Below are 19,320 nucleotides of genomic sequence, written 5' to 3' on the forward strand. Positions count from 1 at the left end.
ATAAGAAAATGTTCACCACAGTAATAAAGGGAGTGCAAATTAAAATGAGATACTGTTTCTTAGTTGTCAAATTTGCAAAAATTTTAAAGCTTCATGATATCAAATTTTAGCAAGGTTGTGAAGAAACAGGAACTCAAACACTGCCGATGGGAGGCAACTTGGTACAACCTCTTCATGAATTTGAAAGTACTTAGAAAAATTGATAATATATAAACTTAGTATCTAGCAATTCTACCTTTAAGTATTTACCCCAGAGAAGTTCTCTGTATATGTGTAGAACACTTGTACAAGGATGTTTATTGTAAATTTGTTGAAATAACAAAAAATATTGGAAACAAGTATGTGCTACTAGTGGATTAGATGAATAAGGTTATTCATTCATTCCAAAAGTATTTATTAAGAGCCTGTTACGTGCCAGGCACTGGAGTTACTGCTGAAAGTATTGCAGGCACAGTACTTACACTCAAGGAGCTTACAGTCCAGTAGATGAGAGACATTAAACAAATAATTACAAAATTATTAATTTCATTATGATATTCATGATAAAACAGAAGTATAGGTTCTTATAAACAGAGACCAAATTAGAAAGGATGTGATTGGATCAAATAAGCAGAAAGTCCATTTCAAAATAGCTTAAAAGCAGTAAGGGTATTTATTATCATTCACAAGCGGAAGTCCTGACATAGGAATGGCTCTAGGTTGGTTAATCAGTGCCTGTGTGACATCATCAAGGACCCATGTTCTGTCCATCTTCCTACTCTGCTAATCTCAGCATATTGGTCTTATTTTCATCTACCTCTCCTATAGTAACAAGTGCCTATCTTAGTACCATGATAAGACATATTGCAGATATGGCAGAATCCAGTGGAAGAAGGACTTTTTCTTCTTTGTTTTCTTTATTATGAATATGAATTTTTATTATTTTAATAATTTTATATTATTTAAAATCTTTACATTTTTAAAATTATGAATTACTCATATACAGAGAAGGCAAAAGCCTTGTGTATACACTTTCAAGAATAGTAATGAAATTTTATTAGACAAGAGAAGTACAACATTATGAATAAGTTTTAATCTCCTTGTGCTTTTATCCAACTGTAGTCCTTCCCATGCCAAAAAACTCTACTATCCTAAAGTGGTGGAATTTAGTGTTTCCTATTTTTGACCTTTTTGAAAATGAAAATGAACTATGTTTTGCTTCTGTGCCTTGCTTATGGCTTTTAAGGTTGTGTTTTTAAGATTTGTCTGTGTTCAGGAATAAAGACACAGACCTACTAGAGAATGGACTTGAGGATATGGGGAGGGGGAAGGGTAAGCTGTGACAAAGTGGGAGAGTGGCATGGACATATATACACTACCAAACGTAAAATAGATAGCTAGTGGGAAGCAGCCACATAGCACAGGGAGATCAGCTCGGTGCTTTGTGACCACCTAGAGGGGTGGGATAGGGAGGGAGGGAGGGAGGGAGATGCAAGAGGGAAGAGATATGGGAACATATGTATATGTATAACTGATTCACTTTGTTATAAAGCAGAAACTAACACACCATTGTAAAGCAATTATGCTCCAATAAAGATGTAAAAAAAAAAAGATTTGTCCATGTTATGTGTAGGTTCTAGTTTATTTTTACTGCTGTATAATATTCCATTGTATGAATTACCACAAATTATTCATTCTACTATTGTTAGACATTTAGTTTGCTTTGGCTTTGCCTTTTTAAATAGTGTGTAATAGTACATTCTTGTATTTTTGTAGAAATAAGACTGTATTCTCAGAAGTTTTTGAAATACGACTTTTCATGTTTAAAAATATCTACATGCAGAATGAAGGGAATGAATCATTAGCCGGAAGAATATCGTATTTCTGTTCTTATCATCCACTTTATAGATTCTCTTTTCTAATGAGTTAACCCCAAACCACCTTCTTACACCTTTCTAGGAATTTTTTGGTATCCTCAGAGAGGGGGAGGCCCTTGTACTTAAAAGCGTACAAATTTTAGTGAGTCAAGTATAATTCTGAAAACAGGATAAATAACACTGAATAAGATCAAATACACATTTGAAAAGAGATTTAAATATACATTTTGAAAATAACAGGAGTCATAATAATCAAGATAAGGTAAAAGGGAATTAGAATATTTGTTCAGAAAAACAAAGGGATTATGACATGGTGGAAGTCACGTATTAAGGATTTTTTTTGTTGTTAATGAAGTTTTAAAACTTTTGAAATATATGACATAAAGGTCTATTGATTATGGGGGGCTAATTTTCTTTATTATTTCTCCTATTGTGGGTATACAAACCCATATTATGTAAAGGTTTATTAATCCTATAATTATGGTATGACTTTGGTGAATTTCTATTTCATAACACTTGTCCTAAGGTTATTGCCCTGTTTTGTCATGACTTTCTTTATAGCTTCAACAGAAATATAATATTCTGTTTATCGCATTTGAAATGTTTTAATGCTAACCTTTTCTCTCTGTGTGTCATTATGTACTCACAGCTTTTTAGATTTACTGTGCATTGGTCAATCTCCACCAGATTTTCTCTTAGGTGGTTCAGGACATGATGGGCCCAGAGACCATTAAGGAAAAACTGTATCTGTGGTTATCTCTAGTATACCAGTTCTGTCTTAGGGACCCAAAGGATTTAACATGAATAACAGAGATAAGGCTCTCTCCTTCCTAATTTTGGGGCTGAGGAGCATCTATAGACAATGATTCTAAGCTATGGACAAAAAAACCCCAAAATAGTGCGTGGAAAAAAGGGGGAAAAAAAGCTTTTTAAGAAGTAGAGAGGGTAGCGCAGAGGCTAGAAAATAATAAAAGTTTTTTCTGCACTGAAACCAGCCCAGGGTGGAGCTTTGCCTAGGGATGTTTTTATAGGACATAAAGGGCATGAAAGTAAGGTATCAAGGGGTCTTCCTTTGCGTGCTCTTGGTTCTTGTACTATCTTTACTATTTTCAGGGATCTTCGTTATTCCACATGTTGCCAAGATTATGCCCAAATGTTGTGGAAATAAGATCCCACAATTTGGAATTTTTTGAAACATGACTTTTGCCATTTAGTAAGAAAGGGTGTGCAGGATGCAATCAATTATTTATAGGTATATTACTTAATTTGGAAAATTTCCAGATCTCGTTCTGTTATTGATTTTTAATTTAATTCCATTGTGGTCAGAGAAAATATTTTTATGACTTTAATCTCTTTGAAGTTATTGAGACTTGCTTTATGGTCTAAATATGGTATAACTTGGTAAATGTTCTTTGTGTGCTTGAGAAGAATATGTATTGTTACTGGAATGTTCTATAAGGGCAGTTAGGTCAAGTTGGTTGAGTTCAAGTCTTCTCTATTCTTGCTCTGTCCTACTTGTTCTACCAATTTTTATGAGAGGGATATTGACATCTCTGACTATAATTGTGGATTTGTTTATTTCTCCTTGCAATTCTATCAGTTTTTGCTTCTTCAATTTTGAAGCTTTGTTATTGGGTACATTAACATTTAGAGTTGTTATGGTCAGTTAATGAATTGACCCCTTTATAATTATAAAACCCTTCTTTATTCCTGGTGATATTTTTTTGGTCTGAAATCTACTTTGTCTGATATTAAGCTTTCTTTTGCTTAGGGTTATATGGTATATCTTTTTATGTTCTTTTACACTTAATCTATTTTCTTTATATTTAAAGTTTGTTTCCTGTAGGAAGTAAATTGCTGGGTCTTGCTTTTTTATACAATCTGATAATCTCTGCCTTTTAATTAAGTTGTTTAGACTACAGGCAAACCTTGGAGATAGCGTGGGTTTGGTTTCAGACCACTGCAATAAAGCAAATATTTCAATAAAGTAAGTTGCACAAATTTTTTGGTTTCCCAGTACATATCAAAGTTATGTTTATATTGTATTATAGTCTATTAAGTATACAATAGCATTATGTCTAAAAAAATAATATATGTACCTTAATTAAAAAATACTTTATGGCTAAAAAATGCTAATCATCATCTGACAACACAGGGTTACCACAAACCTTCAATTTGTAAAAAACGCAGTATTTGCAAAGCACAATAAAGTGAAGAACAAAAACAAGGTATGCCTGTATTCACATTTTATATGATTATTGATATAGTTAGGTTTGTCTGTTATCTCACTATTTGGTTTCTATTTGTTAAATCTGCTCTTTGTTCCCTTTTCCTCTTTTTCTACCTTCTTTCAGATTGAATATTTTTTGATTTCTATTTTATCTCTTTGTTGGCTGATTAGCTGTAACTTTTTATTGTGTTATTTTACTGGGTTACTTTAAGGTTTTAGGGTATATCTTTAACTTATCACAGTCTACCTTCAATGATATTATACCAGCTCACATATAGTATAAGAACCTTAGAGTAGTGTACTTCACTTCCCTCCTCCTGGTCTTTATGCTACTGGTGTCATACATTTTATTTATTTGTATCTTATACATGCCATAATACATTGTTATTATTTTTGTTTAAACAGTCAATGTCAATTACTTAAGTCAATTACTTAAAGAGATTTAAGTAATAAGAAAAATAATATACTTGCTCATATAGTTATCATTTTTGGTGTTCTTCATTCCTTTGTGTGAATCCATATTTCCATCTGCTAAAATCCATTATTTTCCTGCTTGAAAGACTTATTTTAACATTTCTTATAGTGCAAGGTGTGCTGGTGATATACTCCTTCAGCTTCTGTGTCTCTGAAAAAGGGTTTTGCTTTCATTTTTGAAAGATATTTTTGCTGGGTATAGAATTTTGGGTTGATTATTTTTTTTCTTTCAGTAGCTTTAAAGATGTTGCCCTGCTATCTTTTTGTTTATTTTGTTTCCAGGGAGAAATCTGAGGTCATCCTTATCTTTCTGTGTACATAATGTGGCTTTTTTTTCTTGACTACTTTTAAGATTTTTTTTTTTATCACTAGTTTGGAACAATTTGATTATGATGTGAAGTATAGTTTTCTTCATGTTTCTTGTGCTTGGGTTTTGTTGAATTTCTTGAATCTGTTGTTTCATAGTTTTCACCAATTTTGAATTTTTTCAGCCATTTTGTCTTCAGATATTTTTTCTGTCTTCCCCTCTCTTCCCTCTCCTTCTGGGTCTCCAATTGAACATATATTAGCATGAATGAAATTGTGCCACATCTCACGGATGTGCTTTTATTTTTTAAAAAAATTCTTTTTCCTCTCTGCGTTTTAATTTGGATAGTTCCTATTGCTGTGTCTTCAAGTTCACTAATCTTTTGATCTTTTCCTCAGCAATGGCTAATCTGCCATAAATCCTAGTCAGTATATTTTTCATCCTGGACATTGTAGTTTATATATCTGAAAGTTCCATTAAAAAAAAATCTTCCTTACTTATCTTCCTTCCTTACTTAATCTTCTACTTATCTTTTTGAACATATGTAATATTGTAATACCTGTTTCAATGTACTTGTTTGCTAATTCTAGCATTTGTGTTAGTTTGGGTTCACTTTTGTTTGGTTGAGTATTCTCATTTTGGCTTGTGTTTTCCTGCCTATTTGCATGCTTGATTGATTGCCAGACGTTGTGTTATTTACCTTGTTGGGAGCTGGATATTTTTTTATTCTGAGTATTGCATTGTGTGAATATGCCACACTTCATCCATTTTACTCTTGGTGGGCATTTGGATAGTTTTCAATTTTTGGCAATCGTTAAGAGCCCTGCTTGAATATTCTAGTACATGTGCTTTGGTGAATGAACATGTGTATGGATTTTCATTCAGTATGTATACCTGGGAATGTAATTGCTGGGTAATAGGGTATTCATATGTTCAGCCTCACTATATACTACCAAATAGTTTTATAAAACAGTTGTGCCAATTTGTATTTCTACCAGGTGTGTATGCAAATTCTGCTTGCTCTCAGCTCACCAGTACTTGGTATTTTTCCATGTTTATTAGAGCCACATTTTATTTTAATTTGCGTTTGTCTAACTTAGGAAATTGAGCATATTTTCATAAATATTTTTCCATTTAAATATGTCTTCTATTAGATTATCTCTCTAGGTTTCCTTAATATATTCTGGATATGAATCCTTTTTTGGATATGTCTATAGGAAATGTTGTCTCCTACTCCGTTACTTTTTCACTCAGTTTGTCTTTTGAAGAGCATAGTTCTTAATTTTAATATAGTCTGGTTAACTTTTTTATCTTCTTAAATGGTTAGTACTTTTTGTGTTCTGCTTAGTAAATCTTTGCTCACTTTAGGACAAGATAGTCTCTCTAGTGTTTTGAAGCTATCATTTCTATGTTTTTTCTCATTTCTATGTTTTTTCTCTCTGGTTGCTTCTAAGATCAGCTCTTTGTCTTTCATGTGGATTTCACTTTATTCTACTCAGAATCATATATTTCTTAAAATCTGAAGAAATTTCAGCCACTTTTAATTATAGTTTTTCTCCATTCTTCTTGTTCTCTCCTTTTGCATCTCTGATAAGTCTTTCTGTTAGATTTTTTTTCATGTCTCTGAAATTCTTTTTTTTTTTTTTTTTTTTTTTTTTGCGGTACGCGGGGCCTCTCACCGTTGCAGCCTCTCCCGCCACGGAGCAACAGGCTCCGGACGCGCAGGCCCAGCGGCCATGGCTCACGGGCCCAGCCGCTCTGCGGCATGTGGGATCCTCCCAGACCGGGGCACGAACCTGCGTCCCCTGCATCGGCAGGCGGACCCGCAACCACTGTGCCACCAGGGAAGCCCTGAAATTCTTGTTTTTTATATTTTCTGTTATTTTTTCTCTCTGTGCTGTGTTCTAATTTCTTTAGTTTTTCTGGTTCCTTGATTATCTTGAGGTTTGTATAATTTTCTGTTTAACCTATACCAAATTTCTATTTTCATTTATTATATTTTTCATTTCTAGTAGTTTTATTTGGTTTTCCTTTACATGTGCCTGGTCAATTTTAATTGTTTTCTTTTATTTGTCCACCTTTCAGTACCTTCTACTTTTTAAACATATGCATACTTATTTTATCCCATACCTGATAATTACAATAGTTACACTCTTTCAGAATTTATTTCTGCAGTTTGTTGTACTTTTGATTATTTCTCATATTAGCTTGTTTAATTGTGATTTTTTAAAAAAATTATTTATTTATTTTTGGCTGCATTGGGCCTTTGTTGCTGTGCGTGGGTTTCTCTAGTTGCGGTATAATTGTGATTTTTGATTGCGATAAGCACCCTTGACTGAGCCCTCAATATTGCTAGCAGGTCTCTTCTATTTCCTTTATCAGCTTTCTTTCTCATTCTTTGTAGTGATTCTTTCAGGCATTCTCACTCTTCATAAACGTCTGCTCAGAAGTCTTTTCCATCATAGAAAACAAAAGCAAAGCAAAACAAATATTTATTGTGTATCTACTATGGACTGAACTCTGTGTTAGGCGCTGAACATTCAGAGGTCTAGAAGATAAACATATTTCTTCTCCTCTAGAATACTTGAAATCTGGAGGGGGAGCAGATGTAGATAAAAAGCATTCTAGATATAATTAGTTAATACTGTGAAAAGGAAAGTCAGTCAAAAAGTGGAATAGCAGGAGTAGTATTATAGTGGAAAGTCAACAAGACAACAAAGTTCATTTAGTATGAACAGTTTCACAATAATATTTAGAGTAAATATTAAGAGGAGACTAGATCTTAAAAGAATAAGGAATTAATCACTTTGTCAAGATAGGAGATTAGAACTATGTGTTTGGCAAGCCTCAGGATGAGCTGTGAGAGTTATGTGTTATTATATCCAATTTCAAACAAATTTAAATGTCTCCAAAGTGGAAATTTTGGACTTACTTGTAGTGCCATATTCAGTTTTCAGATATTTTTATTTTTATTTGGAATTAAATTCAAACTCTAATCTTCAGAGAAATTCATTGATAATAGAGGCTTGCCATGTATTCGGGTTTTTTTTCTTAACATCTTTATTAGAATATAATTGCTTTACAATGTTGTGTTAGTTTCTGCTCTATAGCAAAGGGAATCAGCTATATGTATACATATATCCCCATATCCCCTCCCTCTTGTGCCTCGCTCCCACCTTCCCTATCCCACCCCTCTAGGTGGTCACAAAGTACCAAGCTGATCTCCCTGTGCTATGCAGCTGCTTCCCACTATCTGTTTTACATTTGGTAGTGTATATGTGTCAATGCCACTCTCTCACTTCATCCCGGCTTACCCTCTTCATCCGCCATGTCCTCAAGTCCATTCTCTTAGTCTGCGTCTTTATTCCTGTCCTGCCCCTAGGTTCATCCGAACCATTTCTTTAGATTCCATACATATGTGTTAGCATATGGTATTTGTTTTTTTCTTTCTGACTTACTTCACTCTGTATGACACACTTTAGGTCCATCCACCTCACTACAAATAACTCAATTTTGTTTCTTCTTATGGCTGAGTAATATTCCACTGTATATATGTACCACGTCTTTTTTTTTTTTTTTTTTTGCGGTACTTGGGCCTCTCACTGTTGTGGCCTCTCCCGTTGCGGAGCACAGGCTCCAGACGCATAGGCCCAGCGGCCATGGCCCACAGGCCCAGCCGCTCCGCAGCATGCAGGATCCTACTGGACGGGGGCATGAACCCATGTCCCCTGCATCAGCAGGCAGACTCTCAACCACTGCGCCACCAGGGAAGCCCTTTTTTATAATTAAAAAAATTTTTTTTTCACATCTTTATTGGATTATAATTGCTTTACATTGTTGTGTTAGTTTCTGCTGTATAACAAAGTGAATCAGCTATACATATACATATATCCCCATATCTCCTCCCTCTTGCGTCTGCCTCCCACCCTCCCTATCCCACCCCTCTAGGCAGTCACAAAACACCAAGCTGATCTCCTTGTGCTATGTGGTTTCTTCCCACTAGGTATCTGTTTTACATTTGGTAGTATATATAAGTCCATGCCACTCTCTCACGTCATCCCAGCTTACCTTTCCCCCTCCCCGTGTCCTCAAGTCCATTTTCAACGTCTGCGTCTTTATTCCTGTCTGCCCCAGGTTCTTCATAACCTTTTTTTTTTTTTTTTTAGATTCCATATATATGTGTTAGCATATGGTATTTGTTTTTCTCTTTCTGACTAACTTCACTCTGTATGACACACTCTAGGTCCATCCACCTCACTACAAAAAACTCAATTTAGTTTCCTTTTATGGCTGAGTAATATTCCATTGTATCTATGTGCCACATCTCCTTTATCCATTCATCTGTTGATGGACACTTAGGTTGCTTCCATGTCCTGGCTATTGTAAATAGAGCTGCAGTGAACACTGTGGTACATGACTCTTTTTGAGTTATGGTTTTCTCAGGGTATATTCCCAGTAGTGGGATTGCTGGGTCAAAGGGAAGTTCTATTTTAGTTTTTTAAGGAAACTCCATACTGTTCTCCATAGTGGCTGTATCAATTTACATTCCCACCAACAGTTTAGGAGGGTTCCCTTTTCTCCACACCCTCTCCAGCATTTATTGTTTGTAGATTTTTTTGATGATGGGCATTCTGACTGGTGTGAGGTGATACCACATAGTGGTTTTGATTTGCATTTCTCTAATGATTAGTGATGTTGAGCATCCTTTCATGTGTCTGTTGGCAATCTGTATATCTTCTTTGGAGAAATGTCTATTTAGGTCTTCTGCCCATTTTTGGATTGTGTTGTTTGTTTTTTTGATATTGAGCTGTATGAACTGCTTGTAAATTTTGGAGATTAATCCTTTGTCTTTTGCTTCATTTGCAAATATTTTCTCCCATTCTGAGAGTGGTCTTTTGGTCTTGTTTATGGTGTCCTTTGCTGTGCAAAAGCTTTTAAGTTTCATTAGGTCCCATTTGTTTATTATTGTTTTTACTTACATTTCTCTAGGAGGTGGATCAAAAAGGATCTTGCTGTGATTTATGTCATAGAGTGTTCTGCCTATGTTTTCCTCTAAGAGCTTGATAGTGTCTGGCCTTACATTTAGGTCTTTAATCCATTTTGAGTTTATTTTTGTGTATGGTGTTAGGGAGTGTTCTAATTTAATTATTTTACATGTAGCTGTCCAGTTTTCCCAGCACCACTTATTGAAGAGGCTGTCTTTTCTCCATTGTATACTTTTGCCTCCTTTATCAAAGATAAGGTGACCATATATGCGTGTGTCTATCTATGGGCTTTCTATCCTGTTCCATTGATCTATATTTCTGTTTTTGTGCCAGTACCATACTGTCTTGATTACTGTAGCTTTGTAGTATAGTCTGAAGTCAGGGAGCCTGATTCCTCCAGCTCCGTTTTTCTTTCTCAAGATTGCTTTGGCTATTCGGAGTCTTTGTGTTTCCATACAAATTGTAAAACTTTTTGTTCTAGTTCTGTGAAAAATGCCATTGGCAGTTTGATAGGGATTGCACTGAATCTGTAGATTGCTTTGGGTAGTATAGGCTTTTTCACAATGTTGACTCTTCCAATCCCAGAACAAGGTATATCTCTCCATCTGTTTGTATCATCTTTAATTTCTTTCATCAGTGTCTTATAGTTTTCTGCATACAGGTCTTTTGTCTTCTTAGGTTTATTCCTAGGTATTTTATTCTTTTTGCTGCAATGGTAACTGGAAGTGTTTCCTTAATTTCTGTTTCAGATTTTTCATCATTACTGTATAGGAATGCAAGAGATTTCTGTGCATTAATTTTGTATCCTGCAATTTTACCAAATTCATTGATTAGCTCTAGTAGTTTTCTGATAGCATCTTTAGGGTTCTCTATGTATAGTATCATGTCATCTGCCAACAGTGACAGTTTTACTTCTTCTTTTCTGATTTGGATTCCATTTATTTCTTTTTCTTCTCTGATTGCCGTGCCTAAGACTTATAAAACTATGTTGAATAATAGCAGTGAGAATGGGCAACCCTGTCTTCTTCCTGATCTAAGAGGAAATGCTTTCAGTTTTTCACCATTGAGAACGATGTTGGCTGTGGGTTTGTCACGTATGGCCTTTATTATGTTGAGGTAGTTTCCCTCTATGCCCACTTTCTGGAGAGTTTTTATCATAAATGGGTGTTGAATTTTTTCAAAAGCTTTTTCTGTATCTATTGAGATGATCATATGGTTTTTATCCTTCAATTTGTTAATATGGTGTATCACATTGATTGATTTGCATATATTGAAGAATTCTTGCATTCCTGGGATAAACCCCACTTGATTATGGTGTATGATCCTTTTAATGTGCTGTTGGGTTCTGTTTGCTGGAATTTTGTTGAAGATTTTTGCATCTATATTCATCATTGATATTGGCCTGTAGTTTTCTTTTTTTGTGACATCTTTGTCTGGTTTTGGTATCAGGGTGATGGTGGCATTGTAGAATAAATTTGGGAGTGTTCCTCCCTCTGCTATATTTTAGAAGAGCTTGAGAGGGTTAGGTGTTAGCTCTTCTTTAAGTGCTTGATAGATTTCACCTGTGAAGCCATCTGATCCTGGGCTTTTGTTTGTTGGAACATTTTTAATCACAGTTTCAATTTCAGTGCTTGTGATTGGTCTGCTTATATTTTCTATTTCTTCCTGGTTCAGTCTGGGAAGGTTGTGCTTTTCTAAGAATTTGTCCATTTCTTCCAGGTTGTCCATTTTATTGGGATGTAGTTGCTTGTAGTAATCTCTCCTGATCCTTTGTGTTTCTGCAGTGTCAATTGTTACTTCTCCTTTTTCATTTCTAATTGGATTGATTTGAGTCTTCTCACTTTTTTCTTGATGAGTCTGGCTAATGGTTTATCAATTTTGTTTATCTTCTCAAAGAACCAGGTTTTAGTTTCATTGATCTTTGCTATTTTTTCCTTCATTTGTTTTCACTTATTTCTGATCTGATCTTTATGATTCCTTTCCTTCTGCTAACTTTGTGGTTTTTTTGTTCTTCTTTCTCTAATTGCTTTAGGTGTAAGGTTAGGTTGTTTATTTGAGATGTTTCTTGTTTCTTAAGGTAGAATTGTATTGCTATAAACTTCGCTCTTAGAACTGCTTTTGCTGTATCCCATAGGTTTTGGGTCGTCGTGTTTTCATTGTCATTTGTTTCTAGGTATTTTTTGATTTTCTCTTTGATTTCTTCAGTGATCTCTTGGTTATTAAGTAGTGTATTGTTTAGCCTCCATGTGTTTGTATATTTTACAGATTTTTTTCCTGTAATTGATATCTAGTCTCAGTGTTGTGGTCGGAAAAGATACTTGATATGATTTCAATTTTCTTAAATTTACCAAGGCTTGATTTGTGACTCAAGATATGATCTATCCTGGAGAATGTTCCATGAGCACTTGAGAAGAAAGTGTATTCTGTTGTTTTTGGATGGAATGTTCTATAAATATCAGTTAAGTCCATCTTGTTTAATGTGTCATTTAAAGCTGTGTTCCCTTATTTATTTTCATTTTGGATGATCTGTCCATTGGTGAAAGTGGGGTGTTAAAGTCCCCTACTGTGATTGTGTTACTGTCAATTTCCTCTTTTATGGCTCTTAACAGTTGCCTTATGTACTGAGGTGCTCCTATGTTGGGTGCATAAATATTTACAATTGTTATATCTTCTTCTTGGACTGATCCCTTGATCATTATGTAGTGTCCTTCTTTGTCTCTTGTAATAGTCTTTATTTTAAAGTCTATTTTGTCTGATATGAGAATTGCTACTCCAGCTTTCTTTTGATTTCCATTTGCATAGAATATCTTTTTATGTCTCCTTACTTTCAGTCTGCATGTGTCCCTGGGTCTGAAGTGGGTCTCTTGTAGACAGCATATATATTGGTCTTGTTTTTGTATCTGTTCAGTCAGTCTGTGTCTTTTGGTTGGAGCATTTAGTCCATTTACATTTAAGGTACATTTACATTTACGTTTATCGATATGTATATTCCTGTTACCATTTTCTTAATTGTTTTCAGTTTGTTTTTGTAAGTCTTTTCCTTCTCTTGTGTTTCCTGCCCAGAGAAGTTCCTTTACCGTTTGTTGTCAAGCTGGTTTGGTGGTGCTGAATTCTCTTAGCTTTTGCTTGTCTGTAAAGGTTGTAGTTGCTCCATCGAATCTGAATGAGATCTTTGCGGGGTAGAGTAATCTTGGTTGTAGGTTTTTCCCTTTCATCACTTTAAATATGTCCTGCCACTCCCTTCTACTTGCAGAGTTTCTGGTGAAATATCAGCTGTTAACCATATGTGGATTCCCTTGTATGTTATTTGTTGCTTTTTCCTTGCTGCTTTTAATAGTTTTTCTTTGTATTTAGTTTTTGATAGTTTGATTAATATATGTCTTGCTGTGTTTTTCCTTGTATTTATCCTGTATGGGACTCTCTGTGCTTCCTGGACTTGGTTGCCTATTTCCATTCCCATGCTAGGGAAGTTTTCAACTATAATCTCTTCAAATATTTTCTCAGACCCTTTCTTTTTGTCTTCTTCTTCTGAGAGCCCTATAATTCAAGTGTTGGTGTATTTAATGTCCCAAGAGTCTCTGAGACTGTCCTCAATTCTTTTCATTTGTTTTTCTTTATTCTGCTCTGTGGCAGTTATTTCCATTATTTTATCTTCCAGGTCACTTATCTGTTCTTCTGCCTCAGGTATTCTGCTATTGATTCCTTCTAGAGAATTTATAATTTCATTTACTGTGTTGTTCATCACTGTTTGTTTGCTCTTTAGGTCTTCTAGGTCCTTGTTAAACGTTTCTTATATTTTCTCCATTCTATATCCAAGATTTTGGCTCATCTTTACTATCATTATTCTGAATTCTTTTTCAGTTAGACTGCCTGTTTCCTCTTCATTTGTTTGGTCTGGTGGGTTTTTACCTGCTCCTTCATCTGCTGCATATTTCTGTCTTCTCATTTTGTTTAACTTACTGTGTTTGGGGTCTCCTCTTCACACGCTTTGGGTTCTTTGTTCCTTTTGTTTTTGGTGTCTGCCCCCAATGGGTGAGGTTGGTTCAGTGTGTTGTGTAAGCTTCCTGGTGGAGGGGACTGGTGCCTGGGTTCTGGTAGGTGGGCCTGGATCTTCTGGTGGGCAGGGCTGTGTCTGGTGGTGTGTTTTGGCATGTCTGTGAACTTAGTATGAGTTTAGGCAGCCCTTATGCTTATGCGTTTGGTTGTTTTTTTGTCTTACTAGTTGTTTGGCATGGGGTGTCCAGCACTGGAGTTTGCTGGCCATTGGGTAGATCTGGGTCTTAGCGTTGAGACGGAGAGCTCTCACCAATTGATATTACGTGGGGCTGGGAGGTCTCTGGTGGTCCAGTGTTGTGGACTTGGCTCTCCCACCTTGGAGGCTCAGGCCTGACATCCGGCCGGAGCACCAAGACCCTGCCAGCCCCATGGCTCGGAAGAAAAGGAAGAAAAAAAAGGGGGCGGGAAAGAAACCAGATAGAATCCCAAACCAAATGGTAAAAGCAAAACTAGACAAAATCACACAAAGTAACGTGCGCGCACACACACACACACTCATAAAAAGAAATAATAGGGGCTTCCTTGGTGGCTCAGTGGTTGGAAGTCTGCCTGCTGATGCAGGGGACAAGGGTTCGAGCCCTGGTCTGGGAGGATCCCACATGCCGCCGAGCAGCTGGGCCCATGAGCCACAATTACTGAGCCTGCGCGTCTGGAGCCTGTGCTCTGCAACAAGAGAGGCTGCGATAGTGAGAGGCCCGCGCACCACGATGAAGAGTGGCCCCCACTTGCCGCAACTATAGAAAGCCCTTGCATAGAAACGAAGACCCAACACAGCTGTTAAAAAAAAAAAAAGAAAAAGAAAAAAAAATAATAATTAACAAAGAACAGTCAGAACCCTAGGACAAATGGTAAAAGCAAACCTAAACAGACAAAACCACACAATGAAACATATGCACACACACTCACAAAAAGGGAAACAAGGGGGGAAAAATCAATAAATAAGAAATTTAAAAAAGAAGAGAGCAACTAAACCAATAAACGAATTAACCAATGATAACAAGCACTAAAAACTAAACTGAGAGAAACGTAAAAACCAGAAACAAATCAGACGCAGAAAGCAAACACCAAGTCTACAGTTGCTCCCAAAGTCCACTGCCTCAATTTTGAGAACATTCGTTATCTATTCAGGTATTTCACAGATGCAGGGTTCTTCTGCTTGATTGTGGGGATTTAATCTGCTGCTCCTGAGGCTGCACAGAGAAATTTCCCTTTCTCTTCTTTGTTCGCACAGCTTCTGGGGTTCAGCTGTGGTTTTGTCCCCACCTCTGTGTGTATGTCACCCTCAAGCATCTGTTCCCTGCCCAGACAAGAGGAGGTTAAAGCAGTGACTGATAAGGGGTCTCTTGCTCACTCAGGCCAGGGAGAAAGAGGGTACAATAGTCATAATTGGAATGCGGGGCGAGCCTGCGGCGGCACAGGCTGGCATGACATTGCAACAGCCTGAGGCACACCGTGTGTTCTCCCTGGGAAGTTGTCCTTGGATCTTGGGACCCTGGCAGTGGCTGGCTGCACAGGCTCCCGGTGGGGGGGGCGTGGGTAGTGACCTGTGCTTGCACACAGGATTTTTGGTGGCAGCGGCGACAGCGTTAGCATTCCGTGCCCATCTCTGGGGTCCAAGCTGATAGCCGCAGCTTGCTCCCATCTCTGGAGCTCACTTAGGTGGTACTTTGCCTTCTGTGGGCACAGAGGAAAGGAGTCCTCTCTCCTCATGCACCCCGAAACAATGGTCTCTTGTCTCTTCAGCAGGTCCAGACTTTTTCCCGGACTCCCTCCCAGCTAGCTGTGGTGCACTGGCCCCCTTCAGGCTGTCTTCTCGCAGCCAACCCCAGTCCTCTCCCTGGGATCCAACCGAAGCCCGAGCCTCAGCTCCCAGCCTCCACCTGCCCCGGTGGTTGAGCAGACAAACCTCTCGGGCTGGTGACTGCTGGTCGGCAGTGATCCTCTGTGAGGGAATCTCTCCACTTTGACCTCTGCACCCCTGTTGCTGCGCTCTCCTCCGTGGCTCTGAAGCTTCCCCCAACGTCACCCCCCCCCCCCCACCGTCTCCACCAGTGAAGGGGCTTCCTAGTGTGGGGAAACCTTTCCTCCTTCACAGCTCCCTCCCAGAGGGGCAGGTCCTGTCCCTATTCTTTTGTCTCTGTGTTTTCTTTTTTCTTTTGCCCTTCCCAGGTACGTGGGGATTTTCTTGCCTTTTGGGAAGTCTGAGGTCTTCTGCCAGCGTTCAATAGGTGTTCTGTAGGAGTTGTTCCACATGTAGATGTATTTTTGATGTATTTGTGGGGAGGAAGGTGATCTCCACATCTTACTCCTCCGCCATCTTGAACGTCTCCCTGGCAGGTATTCTTTTAATTACCACTGACACTATATGCTACAACTTAGCTCCATTAAGCTGAATATTACGAAGTTTGGGTGATTGTAATTTTTTTCAGAATGAGCTTGAAAAGGGATAGGTGCAGGAAAGATGAGGAATAAAAGCATGATAAAACTGCTTTAACATCCTTTAGAAGGGCATTAGAAATTAAACTCCTTGGAATTGAGAGTTATGGGCAGATTTATCTCCCTATGCATCCACCCACCCAAACCAGCCTACATTTATTAGGATCTATTTGTGCTAGGCACTGTGCTTCATGCTGAGGTTGAAAAGATGACTGAGACTTTCTGTCTGGAAGAATCAAGAAATGTTAGTTCCTTTTGAGCACTAGTCTTTTGTAAATTATTGGGCAAATAGTGACCATAGTTTTCACATAGAAATTGCATAGGAGATAATCAATTTGGAAAAGTCTTTAAAAATGACATATGTGGGCCACAACAATTTAAAAAAGTATATACTTCAACATGAAAGGATACGAATATATTTAAGAATTTTATATTCTTACTGTTTAGCTTGTTAGTTTTGATTTTATAATTTGAGTATAAATATTCATGACAATAAATACAATGTGCACATTTTATTTGATTTTAAGAACTAGTTATGTGATTACATACATTTTTACATATTGACAAATCACGATATTTTATTTGCAAATCTCATTTTAGAGAGCACTAATATCTATATCCTGAGCCAAATGAGGCAATAAGAAAATATATTTTTATATTACGTCCTCATAAGAGAGTTGATTATATTCGGAACATAGGGTATTATTATTAACAACAGTAGTACTGATAATACCTTATGTTAGTTAGCACCAGAGTATACAGAACATTTCAGCATTCATTCTCATTTGATTTTCATAACAGCCTGAATAGGCAGAATATGAGACTTATCTTCATTTTAATTGAAAAAAAAGAATTAGAAAGATTGTGCTGTGCTCCATATCGAGAGTAATGGGAATATAGTACCATTATTGACATTTCTTTGCATTTATTTAGAGTATAGTTTATATTTTTATTTTGTAGATGAAAATGAACTGTTACCTGTAAGCTCAGGATGTACAATAGAAGATCATGTGATTGCGGGAAGTGTAGAAGAATTTCGTAAAGACTTCATTTCAAGAATATGGCTTACCTACAGGGAAGAGTTTCCTCCAATAGAAGGCTCAGCTTTGACAACGGACTGTGGTTGGGGCTGTACACTAAGAACTGGCCAGATGCTGTTGGCTCAAGGACTCGTACTACACTTCCTTGGTAGAGGTAAATCAAATCTCTGGTTTTAGGGGGGTTTGTTATTGTTACTGTTTTTTAAATTTGAACTCTAGCTTGCAAACTGAATAAAATTCCCTGGTGTTAATTTCCTGAGTCCCCTATGTCTTCTAAAGTTGTAACTAATCTACCATGTAACATCTTTGTTGGACTGGGCCATTTCAAACATACAGGTTAAACATAAGTATTATTATGTTTCAAACATACAGGTTAAACATAAGTATTATTCATGACTGCCACTGTGAATTAATTAAGTTCAAATTTTAGTAGTCTTTGGATTTTTTGTTGCTGTTATCATTTAGTTCTTTTTGATTGAACTCTAGATTATCTCCAGTTCAGTAAGTTCTGGGCAGGTCAACAGCAGTGACTTTGAGCAGAAAATTATTGAGCAGTTAATGTTTTTACATTATTTAAATCTTAAGAAATTTTACAGTTTTATGCTTTAAAATTATTTTTATCTTTATAAATGTGATTATAATCAGTTAAATTGATTGGGGCATTTTCTTAATAAGGTCATCATGCTTAGACTTTTAGACTCTCAGAAATGTCATTGATACTAACTTACATATATCTATGTTTTCCAATGTGCCACCTTTCTTACCAGTTCTGTTAGTTCATTTTTATATAATGTGTACATTTGTAGGAGGATTTTAATTTACCATTTTAGGCTATCATATCTGGTTATTACTGTCGTTATATTTTTTTAAGTGTCAGACAATTTTCTGCAATGCATGGCAAATATTTAATAACCTTTCTGTAGGGATTATTGATGAGATCATTTGGAGAGAATGTTTATTCAAGAGCAGTGTGGATATTGCAAGGAAAAGGAATTTTTCAGCTTTTTCTGGGATGATTTATTTATAGTCTCATGCAATCATGGATAAGAATTGGAATACTTTTCACACTTCTGACTAGGTCTCTGAATCTGTGACTCATTTTGTTAGCTTGAAATTATATGAATGTTTGGGGACTGTTGTGTTATTGAAAACAGTGAGGTAGTGATATAATTGATTTGGGGGGGGATCTTTGATCTCTAATGACTTCATTTATTAACTTCATTTACTAGAGAATTGATGTTACTCCCTAAATAATAAAGTTATTTTGAAAGACTGTATGAGAAAAAAAGCACCTTGTAAAGAAATATTAAACTTCCAGGTCAAACTTCTATTTTAACGTATAACCAAAACAAAATCCACTTTCTGAAGTTAAACTCTCATAAATACTATGATTGTTAGTTGAATATGTTTATTGTGCCTTTGGGTAGTCAAGACTGGATGTCTGGTGAGCAGTACTGGTAATGGAATACAAAAGTCTTTATTCCACCTTAACACTGTCAAAAAAAAGAAAAGAAGGGGGCTTCCCTGGTGGCACAGTGGTTGAGAGTCTGCCTGCCGATGCAGGGGACATGGGTTCGTGCCCCGGTCCGGGAAGATCCCACATGCTGCGGAGCAGCTAGGCCCGTGGGCCGTGGCCGCTGAGCCTTCGCGTCCGGAGCCTGTGCTCTGCAACGGGAGAGGCCACAACAGTGAGATGCCCACGTACCGCAAAAAAAAAAAAAAAGAAAAGAAAGAAAAACATATTCCAGAATTGTCCATTTGTACCTAAGTTTACTATTTTTTCTCTTTCATTACGGTAATTTTTTCCTGATTATATGTAATATATCCCCATTCAAAAAATTTTAGAAACTACAGAAAAGTCCGGAGAATAATATTTCAACTCAAAAGTAAACATCATTGGTATATTGGCATGTTTCCTCTGCTTGTACGTTTATTA

At 36.7% G+C, this 19,320-nt stretch overlaps 1 protein-coding gene across 3 annotated transcripts in view; it reads left to right on the forward strand.

The window, feature by feature from the left end:
* The window catches only part of ATG4C (autophagy related 4C cysteine peptidase), a 90,368-nt gene that overhangs the window by 35,899 nt on the left and 35,149 nt on the right, over nt 1-19,320 (forward strand). For all 3 annotated transcript variants that reach the window (XM_067726386.1, XM_067726387.1, XM_067726385.1), the window contains exon 4: nt 17,305-17,538. In XM_067726386.1, the coding sequence (XP_067582487.1) occupies nt 17,305-17,538 (234 nt within the window). The remainder of the gene's footprint in view (nt 1-17,304; nt 17,539-19,320) is intronic.

Source organism: Pseudorca crassidens, chromosome 2 (genome assembly GCF_039906515.1).
Source record: "Pseudorca crassidens isolate mPseCra1 chromosome 2, mPseCra1.hap1, whole genome shotgun sequence".
In the NCBI taxonomy this organism is placed as follows: Eukaryota; Metazoa; Chordata; class Mammalia; order Artiodactyla; family Delphinidae; genus Pseudorca; species Pseudorca crassidens.